The 24,952-nt window shown below is 35.5% G+C and overlaps 3 protein-coding genes across 8 annotated transcripts in view; 1 reads left to right on the plus strand and 2 right to left on the minus strand.

Moving 5' to 3' along the window:
- LOC137391320 (4-aminobutyrate aminotransferase, mitochondrial-like) overlaps positions 1–2,505 on the minus strand; it is a 34,476-nt gene extending 31,971 nt beyond the window's left edge. The window contains exons 1-2 of one of the 3 annotated variants that reach the window (XM_068077751.1): positions 2,426–2,505; positions 1,818–1,936 (exon numbers count right to left, since the gene is read on the minus strand). The gene's annotated coding sequence lies outside the window, so the exon portion shown is untranslated. The remainder of the gene's footprint in view (positions 1–1,817; positions 1,937–2,425) is intronic. The other 2 variants (XM_068077753.1, XM_068077752.1) reach the window with 2 other exon arrangements.
- On the plus strand, positions 304–16,581 carry LOC137391322 (uncharacterized). 4 transcript variants are annotated; one of them, XM_068077758.1, is made up of 7 exons: positions 304–388; positions 6,082–6,298; positions 6,932–6,988; positions 11,978–12,151; positions 12,521–12,691; positions 13,919–14,101; positions 15,407–16,581. In XM_068077758.1, exons 1-7 carry the CDS (start codon positions 370–372, stop codon positions 15,414–15,416), a joined length of 831 nt encoding a protein of 276 aa, XP_067933859.1. In that variant the 5' UTR covers positions 304–369; the 3' UTR covers positions 15,417–16,581. The 4 variants fall into 4 exon arrangements, with proteins under 4 accessions (XP_067933859.1, XP_067933856.1, XP_067933857.1 ...); XM_068077755.1 differs by having other exon boundaries at positions 16,296–16,581; XM_068077756.1 differs by lacking the exon at positions 304–388 and adding an exon at positions 2,636–2,803 and having other exon boundaries at positions 16,296–16,581.
- Positions 16,550–24,946, minus strand: LOC137391321 (zinc finger CCCH domain-containing protein 15-like). Its single transcript, XM_068077754.1, has 9 exons — positions 24,807–24,946; positions 24,190–24,385; positions 23,556–23,690; positions 22,702–22,796; positions 21,890–22,036; positions 21,419–21,523; positions 19,705–19,887; positions 17,947–18,115; positions 16,550–17,035 (listed from the first exon to the last, which is right to left on the minus strand). Exons 1-9 carry the CDS (start codon positions 24,873–24,875, stop codon positions 16,872–16,874), a joined length of 1,263 nt encoding a protein of 420 aa, XP_067933855.1. The 5' UTR covers positions 24,876–24,946; the 3' UTR covers positions 16,550–16,871.
- Between the last annotated feature and the right edge of the window lie 6 nt (positions 24,947–24,952).

Here is a 24,952-nt window from a genome sequence, read left to right on the forward strand (position 1 = left end):
TAGAGTGCACACTATACCGTATAAAATAGAGGTTAAAGTACAACTTTATATAATGGAGATTAGACTACACTGCATAATTTTCTAAATTTCATTTTAATTCAATTATTTTTAATTTAATTATCAAGACTTATGCCCTCTTGGCTGCATATATGTCGCATTATTCCAAACCAGTTTTATCCTGGACCTAAATATACTGTGACCCTCTGAGCATGGGATTTGGAACAGGAGTAATTGTGGCTGGATGCCCCTCCTGACACCATCAATAGTCCTTCTGTGATTCAAACCACTGACTTACTGATTATAGAGATATGCAGTTTCCATGACGCACATGATGCACAAGTTTGAGCCAATCCGCAGAAGATCCTCATCATGGAAACGACAAAAATACGTAAGTTAGGTAAGCGAGTTTTGCTATTCGTGAATCTTTATCGAATGTTTCATGCTTGTGAATGATGAAAACAGCACTTGCAAATTAATGATACGCAATAAAATATTGGGCAGGCAGTGCCATTATGTATAAATATTTTCACATTTCAATCTTTTATAAATGCATCTCGATTTCAGCTGTTCCGAATGAATGCACTCATGGTGGGATTACATACTGCTAAGAGTGACATGACTGCATCACTATTTATTGACCTGTAGGGTCAATAATTAGCGATGCAGTCTGGTATTTTTAGCAAACACTAGGGTTAGATGGCAACTTGCAAATGTCTATTAAAACCATAGACCTATCAACTATACGTATACTAACTATTATTATTAACTGATATTAACTATACATATTAATTATACTATGTAAGTATAGTTATTAGTTAATAGGTCTATGATTCAAACATTTAATGGCACGGTAACTCAACTTACGCAAAACTCTAATGGCATCATGCATGTCATGGAAACATAGTGATATATAATAGAGTTTAGACTGAACACTGTATAAAATAAATATTAGACAGTACACTGTACATAATAAAGGTTACACAGTAAATAAACTATTTAATAAACTAATAAACTATACACAGTATATAATATAGGTTAGAGTATACACTGTATATAGAAAATAAACTGCACACTATATAATAGATATTAGACTATACACTGTATATAGAGAATAAAATGTACATTATATAATAGATATTAATCTATACACTGTATATAGAGAATAAAACGTACACTATATAATAGATATTAGACTGTACACTATATAATAGAGATTGGACTGCACACTATATAATAAAAGTTGGATGTACACTGTATATAGGGATTAAACTGTACACTATAAAACAGAGATTAGACTATACACTGTATATAGAAAATGAACTGCTCACTATATAATAGATATTAGACTATACACTGTATATAGAGAATAAACCGTACACTATATAATAGATATTAGACTGTACACTATATAATAGAGATTGGACTGCACACTATATAATAGAAGTTGGATGTACACTGTATATAAGGATTAAACTGTACACCGTATCTGGAGATTAGACTGTATACTATATAATAGAAATTATACTGTACACAGCCCAAAATCTGAGCCAATGACTGACCATTTGTAAGGCTCATATTTCAGCAGGCTCATAATTTTACTTCCACCATATATACAGTATATGGTGGGACTACAAACTGCTATAAAGGATTTCTGAAGATATACTTCATCTTGAGCCTTAAAATGATACTCTAACGAATGAATGTACAAGGAAACACACAATTGTAGGAAACAAAGATAGTAGAAATGTTTGCATGATCCAAACTCGAATCATTAAACATCCATTACGACTAAAACCCTGTAATTCTATTAAGCTAACCTGAAATTGGTCACAATGTAGGAGTAGCTGAGTCGCTTTCTACGGATACAATACTCTAATGCGAGCTGTGCAAGTATAACTGCTTGTGATGAGTGATTCAACTGTGGCAGAGCTACAATCTGCAACAAATGAGCTTTTGACTAGCCTTTTTTTAAATTAACCCAAACTTGTATTCTTGCATATCATCATTTTATCGACCAATTATATATACATAAACAAATGCGAAGCGATGTATGTTGTGTCACACCATCCAACGCACATCCCCCAGCATGGACTAGATGTTTACTACATTTGTGAACACAACTTGGAGTTATCTTCACCGACCTAACCACGAGTAACCAACTTCTATTTGTGGTATGATCAGCGCAGAGTCGTGGGACAATTAGTTTTTTAAATCCTGCATAGCTATTCGTAAAATTCGTTCACACTTTGGTAATGTAGATATTAAACATTTGACACTAACCATCCCAACAAACTGCAAAATTCAACATATCGACAGTTACCTATACGTAGCCCTATGAAAGGGAACTTGTTATTTATTTTTTCAATCTGCAATGATATTCTTTTGCAAATGATATTCTTTTGATAACTTTTAAGCAAATGATTACCGTTTTTATGCGTTTTTCTATGATCTATCTATCGTGTTCAGTCCAGGGCGTTCGGTTTACGATAAGAGCAGAGCACCTGCAGCCAACGGTTGTGAGTGCGTACTACATTCGCAGATGCGAGTCAGTCATACAGCACAAACGTATCTGGCGGATACGCTATCAAAGCAACTGTAACAGCTGGACTAATTTTAACATTTGTGCAAAGTTTATTCGTCCGAGCGCAAACGATTTTTTAATTATTTTGATAATTACAGATTTTTCTAGAAACTGCGCGAATACACACCTTACGTATCATTTCGTGTATAAAGTGTTTGGTTGCAGTTATAGAGTATATGGCTTTCACAATTACTGAGATAAGCAAGTAAGGAAAGGAGGCAAGTAAGTAACAATACTTTTATACAGCAAAGGTGTCGCGAAACAATATATACAGACAATAAGCTTTTGACCAAGCTCTATGTCAAAGCTGTGATTATACCTGGTTCAACAACTGAATATTGTGAAGTTTTAAAGAGAAGCAATAGAATTCTCAACAATGCTTTGCCGCAACAACAAAGTAATTCCTTGCGGCTTGAACAGACACGTTCTTATGGGCGGATATGGAAAAAATTACGTTATGCATAACTAATCTGAATCCACACACAACATCAGTGTTGAATTTGCTTTTGTCATTTTATTTTAATTTGACTATGTTCAGTTGTGCATTTTTGCTTAACTTGTGGAAGCTGGATTGATTATTCCTGGTTCAGGTACCAGCAGACCTGCCAACACTGGAGTGGAGAAAGGAGTGAGAGTCTATTCTGGGGGCAATGAAAACGCGAGGATTTGATAAGTGAGGCAAATTTTCATAGCGTATAAAAACACCACAGCGAACGATAATATAACTCCATATGGAAACCACATGTCGTGGAGGTTATTGATAGATGAGAATGCCACAAATATGTTCATACATAGTTGTTTATTAGTAGTAAGTATATGACTACTACTTGAAGATTGGGGCAAAACACAGGTTTGCTTGCTTGGGTATAAGGGGCAATTGCGTGACACTGGGGTGAGTTGGGTGAGGCATGGGACAATTGCGTGAGTCTCACGCCCAATGCGTGAGAGTTGGCAGGTATGGGTACCAGTGAAGGTGTTAAGCTATTGTAAGCAATACTGGTATTCACCAGGGGAAGCAGTCCCAACATCGACAAGTCCGAACCTAGAAAAGTTCCAATCACGACAGAGGTTGGTCCGAATGTAGACAAAGGTTGGTCTGAATATCGACAAATATCGACCATTTATGCTGTACTGTACACCACCAATATCACGGTGATAGAAGAAATTTTAGACCCACAAACTAGAAATAACCTCCAGTGGTTATCTGATTTAAATTGATAGCATGCCTTTGCATAATCATTATCATAATGGTGATACCAAAATTGTAAATGAACTGCTCAAGAGAGAAAATTGAGAAAATCAATGAACACAAGAAAATAATAAGACTATAGACTGTAAAACTATAAACTTCTATAAATATAATAATAATGCAAAATGTAATAATTATAATATTAATAAATTAACTTAATATTATAATAAGATTGAGACCAACCGCTGTCGAGATTGGACCAACCGTTGTCGATATACAAACTCGTCGAGCTTAAAACCCATCGAGGTTCGGACTATAATCCATTTACCAGTAAAAGATATTTCTTTATTTTATCAGTCCAACAATTGAAATACACAACTAACTGAATTTGAAGCATTAAATTAATGACAAAAGGATAAAAATAGCTAATAAAAGTTACACCACGTACTCGGATGATCATCCATGTTCGTTTGCTCAGTCCCATAAGGCGTGAGTCTTGATAGTCAAATGAGAGTCGTGACAGTCCATAGGTAGAGAGTTTTAGCAAGTGATAGGAGAAAAGAGACTCTACAGACAGGAGAGAGAGGCTCCTCAGCAGGCAGAGGGAGAGTACCTAAGCAGGCCCTCAGGAAAGAAAGGCTGAGTCATTGAAGCTGTTCTCTTTTATAGTTGTCCACCATGTAGGAAGGCTAGTCGATGGGAGTAGGTTGACTGCTAAGGTTCAAAGCTTTATGTCAGGTATGCGAAGATATCTTGCGTGAGTAAGTCTCCAGCTGGCGTAAGTGATGTAGAATGGAGCTTGTGACTTACTCCTGGTATCTAGGTTGTGTCTGACAAAGGGCCGCAGATCTGGATACGAGTAGTCATTTGATTTCTCTCCAATGTTGCTCTTGGGGTTTTCAGGCAGGGTGAATGACTCATTTCTTATTATTGATTTCTCTCATTTTGAAGTTTCTAATTTTCTTTTTGACGTTTTGTAATCATTGGATCTTTTGATGTCGTGGGTGTCTTGCCGTTTGTATGTATTGTATGCTTATCTTGTGGTCTGGCTTCAGGCTCAGGTTTGTATTTTGTTTTGGTGATCTTTCCATTCAACAGCATATTATATTATACTATTCAAATGTTAAAAGGTTTGACAAAAACATTCTCAAACATTCAGATTTTTTAAATCTGTTTCTAGCGAAAACCTGGCAAAATCTTGTTCAGGCCCAGACATAACAATGGATCGGTTGTATAAACCACTTTGCAGAATTTCTTCAAACGAATTTCAAAATATTTTTGTGTCCAGAAGAATTAAGATTCTGATACTGAATCCATGTAAATTAGCCATCGCAGTAGATAGGCTAGCGAAACTCATGGTTGAACAGCTAGAGACTGGAATCGGTGGAAATAAAATATTTAAATAGGCACAATTATTATGTGTTGTTTAACCATCTGCTATACATACGCCTGCCTAAAATTGGAAAAGATATTTAACCGCTCAAAAGCTGAAAATTTATCTCCATAACTTTAAACAATGAAACTAATTTCTATTATACTCATACATAGTGAAGAACCTGCAAGTGACATTTCTTGGCACATTTTTCTTTAAAGTTAGGTTGCTCGCAATGCGCTAGAGAAAAATGTTTTGAATGCGTGTGCCCAATAAAAGAAACATGGTCGGAGTGTACTTTGAATTTACTTCTGTTAGTCAACGAATGACCAAGTTTAAGCAGTCATGTCATTAGAATTATACACGGACTGCTTACAAGAAAACAAGTACCCACGTGTTCTACATGTTATGTAGAGGAGCTTTTTATGCATCACGGCACATACACATAACAATTCTGCTTAGTAGCATTACTATTATAAATAGCGATCTTAATTTAAATCTTATATTTCAAAGAAATCTGTTGCTATTTTAAGGTCTAGCTTGTGTTTGTTACAAAAAACATTTTAATATGATATAATATAAACTATCTGGCATAACACAAGCATTAATCACAAGGTAATATATGGCACAGGAATTTTTTTTGTGTAGCTTCTCGGTGATTAGGGGTATTTTTAACTGTGGTGATATGCAAAAATCTTTTAATACCCATGTTATGCAGCAGTCCTTTTGGTTACATATAATCGCTTAATTTCATACCATTTAAAGCATTAGTTTTTTGTAACTTAACTTGTATGCATGCGTGTATTTGGTCACCAGCTTGAAAATATCTGCAAATTTAACAAACTATCTAATGATGCATGCATACTCTTTGATGCCATGTTCTTTTGATTCCATTGGGGTACATTGTTGTTCAAGACTGTTTACATGTGTGTGATTTAGCGATGAGCCATAAAACCTCCGTGAGATGTGACACACCAGACCCAAGGGTTAGTGGATTTCCTGTAGAAGATGTTGCCACTTTGCAACCCAAGACTGACATTTCATCCGACTGGCGCTACATGGGTACGAACAACTCAGCACAAAATGGAGGGTCTTTTAGTCGGTCATTACCCTCAGATGTTTCATGGATGCGAGGCTCAACTCCAGTACATAATGTGTTAGTATTGATTCACTAGGATAGGCTTATTCAACCACAGCCTTTTCTTGTAACTTTCAAACATTGACAATGCTGTATACATACACCCATTTTCTGTCATTCGTAACAAAACATTATATAAAGCACATTCAAGTACAGATGAACCGCTTCGGTGAGTAGATCTAAACTGACAGGAAGTTGCACTTTTGTTTTACCTGAATGTTCTGTTATCTTAGAGTGTCTGTATTAAAATAATTGATGCAAGACGGAGTTGTGCTATACTAGAGTATTCCTATGTTTATGTAACTCATTGGAACAGTATTGTGTTAAAGAAAGTTTGTTTGCATATATGAGTATTGTTACAGTATTTCTTAGATGACGAGGGTATATCACTTAGGATATACCCGTCAGGATATGACTTTCGGATGAGAATGTCTTTGCATATTGAATATGCGGCTAAATTACACGGTGTTTTCAATAAAATATTATGTTCATAGACTACAATTTAATCTTTAGCTAATAGTATGTGTTTGAGTAGAATGTTTTTGGTTGTTGATCTGAGCAAGCTGAGTTATCAGTTGGCAGCTGACTAACTGCTAACTAGTTGACTAACAGTTGACTAGCAGCCACCAATGACTAATTTTTCTTTTGCAGTTCTCAGCTGAATTATAGCAATTTCAAACACAAGAGACACTGGCCAAGTGATGACAGGTTGGTTTTACTACATTTCTTATGTTCTAAAAATGTGCATACGGCCCAGGGGTTTCACTCTTTTCTTTTCATCCCCAAGGGCTAGTCTGAGATGTTATAAAATGTACCCTTTTAACTGACTTAAACATTAATAAAAAAACTAGCCTTTATTACTTCATCACTACAGACTAATTTTCCCCTTTTTTAGCTCATTAGTACCTCTTTCCACTGTGTGGAATCTCAATGAGACAGGTTTGGCCCCTACCCACCTATCCATCCCTTTTTTATGGAAACACTCTAGAGTGTCTGACCACCAAAAAACACCCCTAAAACGTCCTTTTTTTCGTCAAGCCCTTGGGGTTGAAAGTTGAGAATGAAACACCTGGGACATATGGCACACAGGTTCAGATGTGTAGCGAGTTTATTTTCTGTCTGCCTTTCTTAATTGGCTGACAGTTATTAGCGTATCTTGAAGTTTGTTATATAGTAGACCTTTTGAAGGAAGTGAGCACTAGCAAAGTCTATCAATTTCGCCTAAATTGTTATTTTGATCCGTGTTGATTTTCTCTTGAGACCACTTCACCTATTGAATATGTTTGTGCCAGAGCAGTAATACAAGGCAATGACATGTAGGATTATTATTTTTATTGTTATGTAGTTGATAATCAACTCTAACAACTATGCAATATATTATTTCTCTCCGATGCTTTCAAGTCCAAAGTTGTTAAAGGTTGACTTGCAACAAAATTCACATTGCGGTTATTTGATATGAAAAGATTCACCATATCTTACTCTGTTGTGTTGTAGGTGCCTAATATGTGGGAATGTGATTACAAGCTCTTAAAATCTCAAAAACGAACAGTTAATCGCGGCCACACGAGACCGTCGTAGTTTGGATTCTCTTTCCAAAACGGCTCAAATGTGACATAATTGTGTGAGATGGTTTCTGTTTACACTTTCATGCAACCTTATTCGTCGAAATATTTTCACAAATATATTTTACGCATTCAATAAAACCATGTCTATTGTTCTTACGCGTCTGTTTTATCGTCATTGTAATGCTGCCACTTTTAGCAGAGATATCTTATAACTTACCATAAAAATTTGTTTAATTTTTTAGCCTTACATGAAGGAGTACATATCATTGTCTGATAATCATGACGAGCCTGTTGGTCATCTGTGATAATCGAAAAGTGCTGCAAAAATTATTTGCGAAGTATTAGGTCACATGATCAGATTACGACTTGCCGATTAGACCAAACCGAAACAAAACTGTAAAGTAGCGAGCATCTATATTTGATACGGGGTCTTCGGTAAAACCCGAAGTGTTTGTCATAAACTAGTGCTACGATAAGTTAATATTGAGCTTTTTATTGGCCTTTCTATTCACGTGAGAACATCAAATGACAAGACAATAAATAAATTTCATGACTACGTCAAAGAAATAAAGCGATTCCAATTTACGGCGGCTTTTTGTTTTTTAGCTTTTAAGAGCTTGTAATCACATTTCCACATATTTGGCACCTACAACACAACAGAGTAAGACATGGTGAATCTTTTGATACCAAATAACTGTAATGTGAATTTTGTTGCAAGTCAACCTTTAAAAAGTCTTCTAAAAGGATACAGTGCTTTGAGTAAAGAACATAAATCTTACTACTGACACAGTTATCAACCTGTAACGTCATATATCTACAGTGTTATATACCTGTACTGTTATATACATGTACTGTTATATACCTGTACTGTTATATACCTGTAGTGTTATATGCCTGTACTGTTATATACCTGTAGTGTCATATACCTGTAGTGTTATATACCTGTAGTGTCATATACCTGTAGTGTCATATACCTGTAGTGTCATATACCTGTAGTGTTATATACCTGTAGTGTCATATACCTGTAGTGTCATATACCTGTAGTGTCCTATACCTGTAGTGTCATATACCTGTAGTGTTATATACCTGTAGTGTTATATAACTGAGGTGTTATATACCTGTGGTGTTATATACCTGTAGTGTTATATACCTGTAGTGTTATATACCTGTAGTGTTATATACCTGTAGTGTTATATACCTGTAGTGTTATATACTCATAGCGTCATAGACCTTTAGTGTTATATAACTAGTGTCATATACCTGTAGTGTCATATACCTGTAGTGTTATATACTCATAGCGTCATAGACCTTTAGTGCTATATAACTAGTGTTATATACCTGTAGTGTCATATACCTGTAGTGTTATATACCTGTAGTGTCATATATCTACAGTGTTATATACTTGTACTGTTATATACCTGTAGTGTCATATATCTACAGTGTTATATACCTGTACTGTTATATACCTGTAGTGTTATATACCTGTAGTGTCATAGACCTGTAGTGTTATATACTTGTAGTGTCAAATACCTGTAGTATCATATACCTGTAGTGTCATATGACTGTAGTGTCATATACCTGTAGTGTCATATACCTGTAGTGTCATATACCTATAGTGTCATAGTCCTATGAAAGAGCTACAGTACCAAGGTCAAGGTTCCTATTAAAGTATTTCACTCACCTTTCACTATAGCATTTGTTGCCATAATTGCTTCACTGTTGCTAACAACAGTCATTGCTGCAACCCCTTTATTGCTAGTTCATTAATTCAAGGAAGCGCCAAACCTTTTTTAGGCATTAGGTGTGGTAAATAGTTGTATTTTATAAAGTTCAGGGCAGTACTCGATGTGTATTTTGAGACTTTTTGTTGTTTGACTTTGCTGTCGGTTGTTGAATATTCCATTCACCAACTGAGGTATTACATAGTTAATCTAACAACACAACTATTCTGAAAACTACAAATATTTCTGCCTAAATGATGGTTCCAAGCCATTAATGGCAAATGTCTTGTCTCGTTCTCTTGTGACTCACCGTTTCTCTAACCTTACTCCTTTAACATATGTACTATAATAAGGCGTGATTACCATTCATTCTTAGATTGACATGCAAAAATCAAATGATTTAAAATGATAATAAAATGTTGAGTTTTTTGGGCGAAAAATCAACTTTTTCATAATATTGCACAAGTCAGTGTTTCTTGACAAGCTATCTTGTTTTGACGTCTGCGTTGTAAATCTGTAAACACTCCTCTATCATGAATTAGCAAGTGCGATGGAGATAATTGACCGCATTTGTTGTACAGTGCTACAGATGTTTAAAGTTAATACCTGGGAGTTTATTTAATAAACCTCAAAGCAGGATTAATTATAAGGTAGCAAGTTTAACTGATACAGCTTTCCCTCTCTACTCTGTTGAATGAATGACATCAAACTCTCTACTGCAATCAGCTCAAGTGCAAGCATTGAAAGAGTACTCTAAACTTTTGCTTTCATTCATTAAAAAATAAAAAACTGGCTATGTACTGAAAAAAACCAGTAAGCTGATGTTTATTTTTTGCCTGAACAACTGCATCGATCACACCAAAAAAGAATACGCTTAAATATCTCATAGTGCCTTTTGTTTTTGGCTCTCACTCGCACTTTGTATAAAACTGCTAGTAGCTTTACTCGGTAACCGTGCGTCTTAGGTCGGTACAACGTGCATACAACGCATGCGCAACGGACATACAAGGCACTTGCAACGCGCAAACATTGTGGATGCAACGCCGACACAAGTAATTAACAACGCATGCGGCACAACGTGACACTGTTAACACATTAATATTAATAATATTAATAATATTAATGTGTAATAATAGTAGTAATATTATATTATTATTCAATATTCTATTTATATTTATAGTCTGTCAATAAAACAGGTTTAAAACATTACACAAAGTATTCTATTTATTTTCTATTGACCGTTGTATGTGCGTTGTGATGATAGTGTATGCGCGTTGTATCCACAATGTTTGTGCGTTGCAAGTGTCTTGTATGTCCGTTGCACACGCGTTGTATGCGCGTTATACCGACCTAAGATGCACCGTTACCCTTAACTCTACAAACTTACATGTAGGTTGCACATTATAATTTTATATGGCTGCTGAATGCAAGAGATATAAAAATTTGTCAAATTCGAGCATGTAAGTCTCCAATACCGTCACACCTCTACATACGATTGCCTTAACATGTGACAAACTCGAGATACGAGCTGACTTTTTCGCTAGCTTCCTTGAGATATGAATAATCTTTGAGATGTAAGCCGTTTCTTGATGGCCACTACACTATATGGCCAAGTAGGCGAGAGGCCGCTTTCAAACACAGCATCGCTTGATCTTTCTTTTCGAATCAGTTAGAAAAAGTTTTTAAAAGGTTGACTAAAAGTTATTGTGAATGAGAGGCAAAAACTGCTTAACCGGAGGCATATACTGAAAAATTGCGACGATAAAATTAAAGTAAGTTTAGCAAGAGATTAAAACTTTGCTTCGAGTGTGTGTTTAGTAAGTTAAATTTATTGAAATTAGATTTAGTTTCTATTACGTAGGGTCACGAAAGTTTAGTGCACCGAACGCGTTGCTTTCAAGTCTCTCTCAGACCGCCTGTATCCACATTGTTCGTCTGGAAGGTATAACTTACAGTAGTGTACATAGTAATGATATTACATTTTATTGCAGATCATAGCAACTAAACCGCTATAATTGTGGTACTGAATTACAACAATTAAAAACACACCATTAAAATTCCACCGAAGTATCCTGTTTAGGTGGTTTTTATAGTATGGTAGCGAATTAATTTGTATTTAGTGATTTTATTTAGTAAATAGTGCCTTGAGATGCGAGTAAATTGATTTACAAGCGCTCAGTCCCACAACCCATTAAGCTTGTATGTCGAGGTATGACTGTACTGAAAAGTTGGTTTGCTAGCATTCTGACGTGTCATACAATACACAGAAAATTTACATGAGCAAAAATGAGAAACGAAAATCAAATTCATTTAAAAACCAGGAACATAAAAAATTGATTTAAATAAAAAATGGGATTATTTCTAAAAAAGTCTTGGTTTTTTTCTAACTCTTATGCATTCCTTTGTTGAAGATTTTTAGATGACCCGCCCTGTAAGATGCGGATTAACGAAGAGAAGGTTGCTCAGCAGTTTCACAACATGTCGTTGTTCTCAGATGTACAAGCATCTACTTCTAATGTCATGCCAGAAACCGATGCTGGCACTGTCAGTGCTATGTGGGACCATTATCATAACCTAGAGCAAAAGTGAGTATTTTCCCCACTCGTTGTAGTTATTAGGAGTTGTGCATTCCTTCATTTATTGGTAAGATAATTTCACATTCGTGATTTTAATGTTGGTTCTCGATTTTAGTTCCATGAACTAGACATTTTGGCAGTTGTTTTAATTTCCCGATTGCCAAATGCATCATGAAGTATATCAAGATGTTAAATGTATGTATTGGAAGCGTTTATCTCTTATCCTAAAGCTGTCACTGCCAGGGTTCCAGTTTTGTTGTTAACAACCTGATGTTCTTAGCATTTTTAGAGTGCATGTTTCGATTGTTGGTCTAATTGCAATTTCTCATCAAACAGTCACATTTACTATAAAGCCTCCCAATCATCAACTCCTTGCAGATTAGAGAGTTGTGGGGACATAGAAATAGATGAAGGAGTAGACATGGGTGGTGACATAGACTCAGTGAATTCGTCAGAAAATATTCAAGATCCTGTACTACATATTTTACCTGATCTCAAGTCAAAACTAGCTGTCAACAAAAATGTTTTGCCGCAAATACTTGTACCGAAGTAAGTCATTCAATTCTCTTCTGCTCACACTTCTTATTAAATATGAGAGTTTTGGTATAGTGGACACATTATGTAATCTATTGTGCTAGTATTGTACAGTAAATAGTCTTGCATGTTTGGTACTCCGCGAAAGGCCTGTGCTACAAAACTAAATGGTTTTTTGTTGAAGCGCTTTTAATTTTACAATCTTTTAGGCCTCGGTGAGGAAAATGCATTACTAACGGTATTGTGGTTCTGGCTTGTTTCTTCAAACTAGCACTGGTAAATTTTATTTTGGCACGTGTGTTAACAATAAGCCAATTTATACCTAATCTAATTGATGACTTATTAGCGGTTGGCTTATCTGGCTGAATATTTAATTTAAATTGCTGCAGTCAGTCTGTTTATTTCATTTGTCATTACAGTCACGTTTCGCCCATTTTAATATATGAACGTTTTGACATAAAACTTTACCAATATTGGTCTTGATATTCAAAGATTTCGAAACATTGCAGTTTGTAAGTTATTACGTAAGTACATGATGCTTCCCATAGTTTGGTTCTACCGTGTTCCATTAATGTGCGCTTAGCACCATCTTATGTAGTTATAGAATCATGGATCGTAAGATCCGTGATTAGTGTGAGTGTTCATACAGGTGAAAATAGAAACAATGCAATGTGGTCTTTAGAATTAATACAAAACATGAGTGAACAACTTCTGATCCGTTCTTTACATTGAGTCATTGTGAGTAAGGAAGTAGAAATGTTGTTAAGAAAAGCTTAAAAACAAGTGAAAATGGAGAGGCTGAATGTAATGATTAAAAATAAAATTGATTAAATGTCAAAAATGGCAAAAATATAAATAATTTATGTTAATTTTGAGTTAGCATAGTCTAAGTTAGACTAACTCAGTATTTCTATTCCCATCCTTACCTATGCACTATCTGTCTCCATTCAACTGTTTTGCAACATAAAGATGAAGTGACAATAAATCCTTATTCTTGATTATTATTTTCATTTAGTTCTGTATGTGATTCGGTTCTTTGAATTTAGTTTTTACATAGTTTTATATAATACATTCATTACTTGAGTATTTATGATTAAATTTTTCAGTTGTGCAACAAATTAAAAAAAGCAAAACGTATTCTTATAAAAACATTACGAATAAATTTGGTGTGTAGAGCTGTGACTGTAGCTTTTACTGCAGCACTTTCTGCGCCTCTTATCTACATGTAAGCGGTGTTTACAGGCCTTGTAAGGAGGTTGTCCTCTGGCAGCCTTCCGGTGTGGAATTTATAAAAGATGGATCTTCGTCTACAAACCTTGACACGCTCAAGGCCAAACGTAAAAAAAAGACGGCAACGAGGACTCTTTCTACTAATCTTTTATCCGTGCCGACTGTTAGACCCGATACTCCTCCACCTAATGCCAGGTAGGCTGAGTTGCTACTGTACTGTTAGACCCGATACTCCTCCACCTAATGCCAGGTAGGCTGAGTTGCTACTGTACTGTTAGACCCGATACTCCTCCACCTAATGCCAGGTAGGCTGAGTTCCTACAGTACTGTTAAACTCGATACTCCTCCACCTAATGCCAGGTAGGCTGAGTTTCTACTGTTAGACCCGATACTCCTCTACCTAATGCCAGGTAGGCTGAGTTTCTACTGTACTGTTAAACTCGCTACTCCTCCACCTAATGCCAGGTAGGCATAGTTCCTAGTTTCCAGTTGTATCTCAATTTCATTTGGTGACTTTGATATTGTACTCCCTCTGATGAACAGCATACGATTACTGTAACAATGTAGTTGTATATGTACTTAGTGTTACAACATACTCATCATGATAGTTCTAGATTGTATATATACTTACTATGGCAGCTGTTGTAAATATACTTACAACGACAGCATAGTTGTAAATGTACTTCCTGTAACACCATAGACTTTCTAACTGACATTGGTTTGGTGAAAGCTTGAAGGGGAAATTTTCTACAATTAGCGATTATATATTAGCTGGCAGCTGCAGCATAGTTTACTTATTTCATTAATTCTTTAATTTTCACGTTAATGTTAATTTCTTTAACATTAACTTATTGTATAAAACATTCTAGTTATCGTATAAAACATGCTAGTTACCATATAAAACATGCTAGTTATTGTATAAAACATGCTAGTTACCATATAAAATATGCTAGTTACCATATAAAACATGCTAGTTACCATATAAAACATGCTAGTTATCGTATAAAGCATGCTAGTTATCATATAAAACCTGCTAGTTGCCATATAAAACGTGATAGTTACCAAATAAAACATGCTAGTTATTGTATAAAACATGCTAGTTACCATATAAAATATGCTAGTTACCATATAAAACATGCTAGTTACCATATAAAACATGCTAGTTATCGTATAAAACATGCTAGTTATCATATAAAACATGCTAGTTATCGTATAAAACATGCTAGTTACCATATAAAACATGCTAGTTATCATATAAAACATGCTAGTTACCATATAAAACATGCTAGTTACCATATAAAACATGCTAGTTACCATATAAAGCATGCTAGTTATCATATAAAACATGCTAGTTACCATATAAAACATGCTAGTTACCATATAAAACATGCTAGTTACCATATAAAGCATGCTAGTTATCATATAAAACATGCTAGTTGTGATACCAGATCTTCAGCCCGCACATAATGCATCTTATAAAATGGAATGAATTTTTTTCAGTCCGAGGTAAATTTTGTGTTTGTCCAGTGATCGTGGTATATCTCAATTCCATATCTGTCAATTGCCTCACCCTTTTCAATCGTTCAATAACTTCTTTCCCTTCCACACTAATGGCATGCTTCTGGCTACTGCAAGGTTATTGTTGCCGACTACGCATCTTACCTTTCTCATATACTGATACATCATATTTGCTAATACAATATATTCTCAAGTAATTGCATAAAATCATTCTTAACCTAAAAGTGGTCTTTGCTGATGTGAATAGCCAAACTAAATATTTAAAGATAATCTTGGAAAGTTTGTGTAAACGCCTTTAGATATGAACATTTTTTGCTGTCGCAAAAAAGGCGTCCTTGATCACTATTTTACTCTAATTGTGCATCTTTATAGTTCTTGGCCTTTCCAACTTAATGTACCATTACACAGCGTTCGAGTTCATCCGCTATGCAGTCACTCATGAAGGCTAGGCACTGTGAATTAATGTGACTGGTGATTCTCAAATATTTTTGATCAACTTGGGACTCGTCGAAGTTGTTTGCTTTTTATAGAAATTTGTGTTTAATTACATATGCAAGTGACTATGAATTTCTACTGTCAACTATGAATTTCATACATGAATATACCGGTAATTCAGTATCTAGAATATAAGTTGCAATAGTTGCATGTTAGTTTAGTTAGTAAAGAGACTACATAAAAGGGCATGATCTAAAAAGGTTGAGGTGTTAGTATGATTGACTGAGACCGGATACAATACAATACAGACGAGACCTCATTTCATCAGTTATTACCAATTCCCTGTTCGTTACTTTATGATGAGGCTACTTAGTTCAGAGTGTGATTATTTTGAGTTGTAGTTTTGGGGTCAGTTAACCAAGTGCTTTTATTTCAGCGCAAATCCACTAAGCCATGATATCCCTGTGTGCTTTGTGGATGAGATGGGTTGTGATGCAGAAATGGACATGCAATAAGCCTATTCGCTAAAGCAAGCGGTTCTACTATTTCATGTCTGTAATTATATAGTCAATGTATACTTGTTATTTTATGGAGGGTCACGACTGTATGTACAATTCGTATTTTAGATTGCTACCATTTGCGCTTAGTGTTGTAGTACCAGTGCTTGTTATCTCTTCGACAAATGCTTATATTTCCTGGTTGAATACATGCCAACCCAAGAAGCTGAAAATCTTTGCTTATAAGTTCAACAGTTGGAGCAGCATGTGATATCACAGTTTGCCAATACATAACAAAGCTGACCTTTCCATCGCATCCATATATCTAATACACAATATTTAACAATATCACTGAGCCAGTCATAAAACCATTTACCTACAATTGTCACATATTGTTAAAAGAGTTGTGTTCTCCTGCACATTCAATTCAAAAGCAAGCATAGCAAATAAATGCTACAACTATGACGTCTTGAATGGCAAATATAAAAATACATGCTGATGCTATAGTGCTGATGCTATAGTGTTAATTCCTCTAAATCATCATCTAGCTCGTCTATGTCATCACCATCGAACAGATTCTCATCTATAGGCCCTGCGTCATCAATTGTGGCAGCCATTGCTGCTGCGATCGCCTCATCTGTCGCTGCTGCAGCCATGTTCATTTTATTTTCTTCATTATCTGTCGATGGAATATATAAAAATATAATAAATTAATTCAACATGTTGTTAACTCCCATTTGTGTTCCAAATGTAAGTTGTACACCATAAGTTGTACTCCCAACTTATGGTGTAAATTCAACTTGATGGAGGGGGTAGACCTCTGTAGGGTAATCAACACAAACTGCTAGAGGTCAGAGTTTATGCAATGTGCGATGTAAAGGACATGATGCCAAAGAAATGGTGAAAAAGTGGCATACGGCCTTTTGTCTGCGCAACTACAGTGACATTGAGTTATGATTAAGAGAAAAAACAGACAGGACTGACGATACATATTTACTCAAGGGGTTTACTGAGCAGTAAATATGTGTTTAAAGAAATGTTTATAGCAGTCACCTGACCTTGCTCATACTTTCCACATATCCTTGCGGACGGGCAGACAAATCTGCACATAACAGAATTCTCATACTACATATATAAAATCAATAATACCATCATCAAAGTAGGTAAAATCATCCATTAAAATATAAAAACATGTCTCTCCCTCAGAAAACCTCAAGAGATGGAATTCCAATAGGTTAATAACAATACCCTTGATTTAAAAAAGTGATGCGCACAAAAATGAACAAATCCGAATCAAGTGCTTTTTTCGATCGGTGAAGGTTGTCATTGTATGAGCTGATATAAACACAGAAAGACATTTATAAACAACATATATTGTACGTAGTCTATTCTATACAGTGACAGGGAGGTCTTTGATGGAATGGGACAATCTAAATGCTGAGATGAATGACAAGGGAGTAAAATATCCTACCCAAGGTTTTTGTCACCGTTGTCATAACATATGTACATCATACAACTGACTTGCAGCCTACATAATTTGTTACCACGCTATTCTTGAGAAAGAAGAGTAAAAAGAAAGCTATGTTTTACCTCTGCCAGCAGAAGAACAAGTGCCATTAGTGTTGAGGGTATAGTTGAGGTCAGCAAATCTTTCACCTGTGTCAACAGAGATATCAGCAGCTATTGCTGGTGCCTCTGATCTGCTGGATGAGTAGGCAAACTCGGACAAATCTATCTCCTTGCACTGCATCTCAAGCGCCTGAAACCCATTGAACAGTTGTGAAAATGGTTAACGTCAAGCGAAGCTCTCTCTCTCTCTGGTGTGTTTCAACAAGGCACTTGCTTTTCTTTAAACGATATTGGCTTACTAAACAATGATTAATTCTCTCATCCAATCAGAGACCGTCCTGATACTACAGGGAAACCAAAGGTTACCAACTATTAACCTATCAAGGATTAATAAAATGATGCTTCTCTAATTAAGGATGCTACAACTACGCGCTACAACTACGCGCTACAACTACGCGCTACAACTACGCGCTACAACTACGTGTTACAACTACACGCTACAACTACGTGTTAAAACTACGCGCTACAACTACGCGCTACAACTACGCGCTACAACTACGCGCTACAACTACGCGCTACAACTACGTGCTACAACTACGTGTTACAACTACGTGCTACAACTACGTGTTACAACTACACGCTACAACTACACGCTACAACTACACGCTACAACTACACGCTACAACTACGCGCTACAACTACGTGCTACAACTACGTGTTACAACTACACGCTACAACTACACGCTACACCTAAATGCTACAACTACATGTTACAACTACATACTACAACTACACGCTACAACTACACGCTACAACTACACGCTATAACTACATACTACAACTACATACTACAACTACATGCTACAACTACATGTTACAACTACATGCTATAACTACATGTTACAACTACATGTTACAACTACATGTTACAACTACATGTTACAACTACATGTTACAACTACACGAAACAACTACACGCTACAACTACACGCTACAACTACATACTACAACTACACGCTACAACTACACGCTACAACTACACGCTACAACTACACGCTATAACTACACGCTATAACTACATGTTACAACTACATGTTACAACTACATGCTACAACTACACGCTACAACTACATGTTACAACTGCATGCTACAACTACATGCTACAACTACATGCTATAACTACATGCTATAACTACATGCTATAACTACATGCTACAACTACATGCTACAACTACATGCTACAACTACATAGTACAACTACATACTACAACTACATGCTATAACTACATGCTACAACTACACGTTACAACTACATGCTACAACTACATGCTACAACTACACGCTACAACTACATGTTATAACTACATGTTACAACTACATGCTACAACTACATGCTACAACTACATGTTATAACTACATGTTACAACTAAATGCTACAACTACATGCTACAACTACACACTACAACTACATGTTATAACTACATGTTACAACTACATGCTACAACTACATGTTATAACTACATGTTACAACTACACGCTACAACTACATGCTACAACTACATGTTACAACTACATGCTACAACTACATGTTACAACTACATGCTACAACTACATGTTACAACTACATGCTACAACTAAATGCTACAACTACATGCTACATGTACAACTACATACTATAACTAAACCTTCAGCTCATATCGATGCTCGATAGTGAAGACTTTGAATGCGTTCATCTGTAAAAACATCCTTTGACTAACGTATGTACTTAAACATACTGACCTCCTCATCTGTATCCCGTTCTCTTATATAGGTTGTGTCATCCGCCTCGTCGTCATCTCCCGCAACAAGGTCAGGGTTGAAAGTGAAAAGGTCACGACCGCTGACCCCAAACATCTTTCCTTGTTTGAAATCAGCCTTCTTTTTCTCATTAGCAGCCTTATCTTTCTTTATTCTTTCATTTCTCTTCAATCACAAGGTCGAGGTGAGCAATGAAGTCAACTCAAGAAATGCTATGCAATGGATAAAAATACTGCGTAGTAAAGCAGTCAAATTCCTCCCAATTTGATAAGCGCAAGTGTTTTACTAGTGCATAGCTACAGCAGTTGCTTTCTATATTAATGCAGACCTATTTTAATGTTAGATGTTAAATGTACTTATGACCTTGATGTGAATATATGTGGGATTTGGAAACAGAGTCCAATTGACTGCTGGACTCATTCAACGTCAAAACAGCTGCATAGACAGCACTTTGTTCTCGACTCAACAACACAAGTTACTCCAGGGTTAGAAAAAATCCTGAATTTTTTATTTTAATCAATTTTATGATTTTTTTAGATAAATTTTGTTTTTACGCTTCCCGTTTGCTCATGCAAATTGTTTGTGTAATGTATTGCACATCAGAATGCTGGTGAATACACTTTTCAATATTAATGACATACATGCTTTAATTTGACAAATTCTTATATTACTTGCATTCAACAGTCATATAAAATTCAAATTTGCAACGAATCATAATAATTAGAGTTACAGCTAGTCTGGTAAAATCTTCAACTTTCTACAAACAACAAGTTGCATTTGTTAGCAGTAAACAACAATGAATGGGCTGTTTTGTTGGTTTTAATAACAGCTGAGTAGACAAATTTGGCCTACAAACATATATTTTATTAAGAATTAAGGCTACACGCTAGTATTGCTGTACTAAGGCAACACAGTTTCTCAGAATGGTAAGAAATTTAAGGGTCAAACCAACACTGAACTTATGCATTTCCTTTGGATTATCAACTATTCTGTTTATTTTTATTCTAGCCTATGCACAAAATGAGACTCGTAAGTTCTCCTAGATCATGCAATGATGAAAAGAGGTTGCAATGTTTTTAGTAACGGCAGTAGCAGTACTACTGAGTAGTCATATGCTATTTACACCACTATACCAGAGATATTTGACTTCAGAGATAATACATTACACTTCTACATAATTAATAAAAATGTGAAAATGCCACCCCACAAATTTTAACAACTTGAAGCAATAAGTTATCAAAATTTCTCTTTACCAAAACAATGCATGAGACCATGAGACCACTTGCACTGGAATTACAGGTAGAGGAGAAGTGCGGCAAAAGGCTTGTCAGCAGTTGCAAATCAAAAGTCACGAACAAATGGTGTGAAATGAATGTCATTTTTTTGCAGACTAAATAAACCAGTTTATACAATTATAAGATTACTTAAAAAGCTATTTCTGCATGTCATTTAGTCACATATACACCCTTAGAGTGTTCAATGAATTTCCAGCATGTCAATGGTGCGTGAATGCAGAGACGTTCTAATGTACTAATAACCATTACAAACAAATGTTACCCTAGGCAGCTATTGAACTTTATCAAGGCATGCAGACTGACAAAAAGTTTTTTTTAGATCTTTATTATATAACTGCTGCCGATGCTGTACCTGCTGCCAATACAATTGGTGTTTCTGCATGGCTGTTGTTTTAACCAACCTTTTTAGTTTTCCAAGCAAGAAAACTTTCCAGAGTGATTTTGGGTTGATTACCTTCCAGTTTAGCTCGTTCTCTCTCAATTAAATCTTCCAAAGTGATGGATTCCTGAATAAACATGAACGATACATGCTAGTGTAGTCATAACCTCTAGATAATTTATAGAGTTGTCCATCCTTAGCGCAACAAATTACAAGCCCTTAAATCAGAGTAGCGCCAGTTGAATTTACCCTTTATTCTGCTGAGAACAAAAGGTGTAAAAATATAAAGCATCGTTAGAATTGCAGCATAAGAAACAACTCACCGCCTAAAGTAATTGCAATACTGGTAGACTATAAACTAGCACCACTCAAAGGCAATCCATCTCAAGCAGGGTATACAGACTAACTCCAACATTAAAACTAACACAAACTCTCCCTACTCTGAAATTATCGCTAACTGTGAGTTCATTTCTTCATAAACATTTTATGTCACCTTTTGCTCCTCCATCTTCTTTTTATCTTTAGCAAGAACGTATCCTGGAGGGAGGGCATGTTTGTAGTGACACTTTTCACCACCCGGACACTCCCAAAACCAGCCATATTTACTCGATTCCAATGCTTCTAGAAAGTGTTTGCAAATCTAAAAGAGTAAGACCATACTTGTCACATCTCATCTCTCTGTGTTTTACATTGAATAAAACAATGATAAATGGTAAGTGAGCATAACCAGCTGCAATAAAACACCATTAATCTATATATATATTTCTCAAAGTATGTCCGTATGTCTGTCTGCATTCCGACTATAGCTATTATTAGAATAACTGTAGCTGGACAACAATGCTGACGCAACGCCATAGAGTACCGTCATTGGAAGCCTAGCAGCTTATTGGAATTTTCCATTGGCAGTGTACCTGGCTAATAGCTTGAAAGTTACAGTTGTTTGACAAAGTTTTAAAACCTTTACAGTTGTCTTTATTTTTCTCCTAATTTGTTTCAACTACACAAAACACTTCTCTCATAATATGTAGTTTGAACGTTAGAATGGGAAATGGTTTTAAATGTTAAATACAAATAAATTTTCTGTCCAGACTTTTTTATTACCCGGACAACGCCGGGTAGCACAGCTAGTGTAATATATACAGATCAGCTCCTAATCTTGTTAACACTGCAAAAAAACTCAGTTAGCAATTGTTCTGCACACCCCTGACAGCAGTCCACATGCTCCTGAGTGTTTTTGGTTCAATCTCATACACAAAAGAAGCATTCTTTCATCGAGTAGGTCTGTCTGGATATGAAGTTACTTACAATTGTAGTTGGTGGAAGACCTTTGTTTTTAGAGCCGTGCTTTTTATCCACCACATCTTCCAGCTTAGCCTGATCCCATCCATCCATATCTTCATCTGTATGACAGACACAGCGCGGTACATGCGACAGTAGATTACATTATGACAGAAGCCAAAACAGAATTATACAGAAGCCAAAACATAATGGAACTCGGGTAATGCTGGTTACAAATGGAGCAATATCAGTAGAGTGAAATGAGAATCTATATTAAGCAGGTAAGAATGAAACGTTGAGAGAAAAATAAGAAGAGCGCTCGAGGCATGTCAACGTGTATGGGTGATGACTATTCATCAATCAGGGCCTTATATATCTGTTTACCACCATCGAAACAAATGAGCGAATATAGGAATGAATTTCTACAACTCAACAAAAGCTAAACAAACATTTGAACCAAAAAAAAATTGAAATTAAATGTATAGCGGAAGAAAAATATGAAGGTGATTTTAGCGAATTCATGACAATTTTAAAAGTTTTATTTCCGTTCCAGACTCTTTGAGGTTTAAAAAAAATTAGTCACCTAAATTCATTAGGAGAGGAACCTCTGAACAACATAAAATCTCCACAATAGAGCACAGCAAGCGCACACATTAATATCCAGCCTTATGTTATGCCACAAGTTCGCTAGTAAATAAAAACTATTAAATCTCTGCTACATTATGTAACACGCAATTTATTACATAAATGACTTTATTGACCAATCATAAAACTGGTATAGTTTATAGAAAGAATCTTTACACAAACGTTAGCATCTAATAGAGCATTTTATTCAAACAATCTACTCCGTGTTTCCGATAAGGTCATATTAGTTATCTTACCTTTACCATCACTGTACACGCTTCTTTTTTCTGTTTTCTTTTCTACTGTTAGGTCATGCGAAAACTTACACTTGGCACCTTTGCCACAATTTCCTTGTTTAAAAAATGCACACAACACCGACTTAGGATCAGCACCTGTAAGTCAAAGAGTTCACAATAAGGTAATAATAGAACATCTAGCAAGAAGTGCGCAACTACAAATGCTATTACAGTCAGTTTCTTTGTAATCAATGCAAAAAAATTCAATTCGAGGGCTATTTGGTAATCCTAGAGTATATTTAATGTGTATGGTAGTGTTGTGATTTTCTCCTGCGTGTATTCTCGGGTTAACTTACAATTTTCTCGAAAAGACTGAATTTGAATTATTGCAAAACACAGGATGCCAGCAGAAAAGCTATTCGAAACATTAATTAAAATAACTTGCCTACTGCATCATAAACTAGCAAATACTTTTTATTAACCAGTCACAATATTAATATTGATTTAAAATACTTGTAATCAAAAGCATGTAATGCCACGGGCTGAATTATAGACAAAATTTAGTTGCCTATCAGTTATAGCATGAGAATATTTGGATAATCTAACCTTGCTCGATTATCCATCATAACCAATGAATAAAAATATGTTACCTTACCTTTAGAAACAGTTTGTACTGGTCTAAATAAGTTGTTTAATTCCGCCTTCTTCTTTGCCTCTTCGTCTTTCTTCTTTTGCAATGCTGTTTGCTCTTGTGATGCCTTCTGATGGGGAGTCAACACTTGTTTTTGAACTTGTTGTATGAATTTTTGTTGTTTAGTTCCTTTTTTATTTTTTAGGCCAAATGTCTTGTCCTACAACATCCAAAATGTTTGATCAACAAAAGCAATAAGAAAATGAAAAAAAAACAAATATACAAATGAGTAATCTTCATTGCTGTAAGTAATAGTCATATTTTACAATATATGTTTCCCACAAAGTACCACAGCAATTAAACGAAATAGCAGTATTTAAACTAAACAAACAACAAAAATGTCACTGCCAAATATCACTGAGATTATACGAAAAATCTTGCTCGAATGACAAGTTGTAGGTATATACATATATACAATTATCCTATGAGCTCACTAACACTGTGTTAGCAAAACGCATTACTAAATCATAAGGTTAATAACGATTTGAGTGGCGAAAAAATACAACTCTAAAACAATTTTCCATTAACTTATTGGCCAAAATATTTAACGAGAGACATTATATCAAATTTAATCGCTATACCTCAATGACTTTGGCCTTCTGTTTTTGTTCCGTCTTTTTACTTGGAGCATCTTTCTTTTTTGGAGGCATAATTAGTATAGCTGTAGCGATTAAGATTGGAAGAGCTATGTGTAGACGAGCGTTGAATATATTGTGACACATGGACG

This window comes from Watersipora subatra, chromosome 3 (assembly GCF_963576615.1).
Source record: "Watersipora subatra chromosome 3, tzWatSuba1.1, whole genome shotgun sequence".
Classification (NCBI taxonomy): domain Eukaryota; kingdom Metazoa; phylum Bryozoa; class Gymnolaemata; order Cheilostomatida; family Watersiporidae; genus Watersipora; species Watersipora subatra.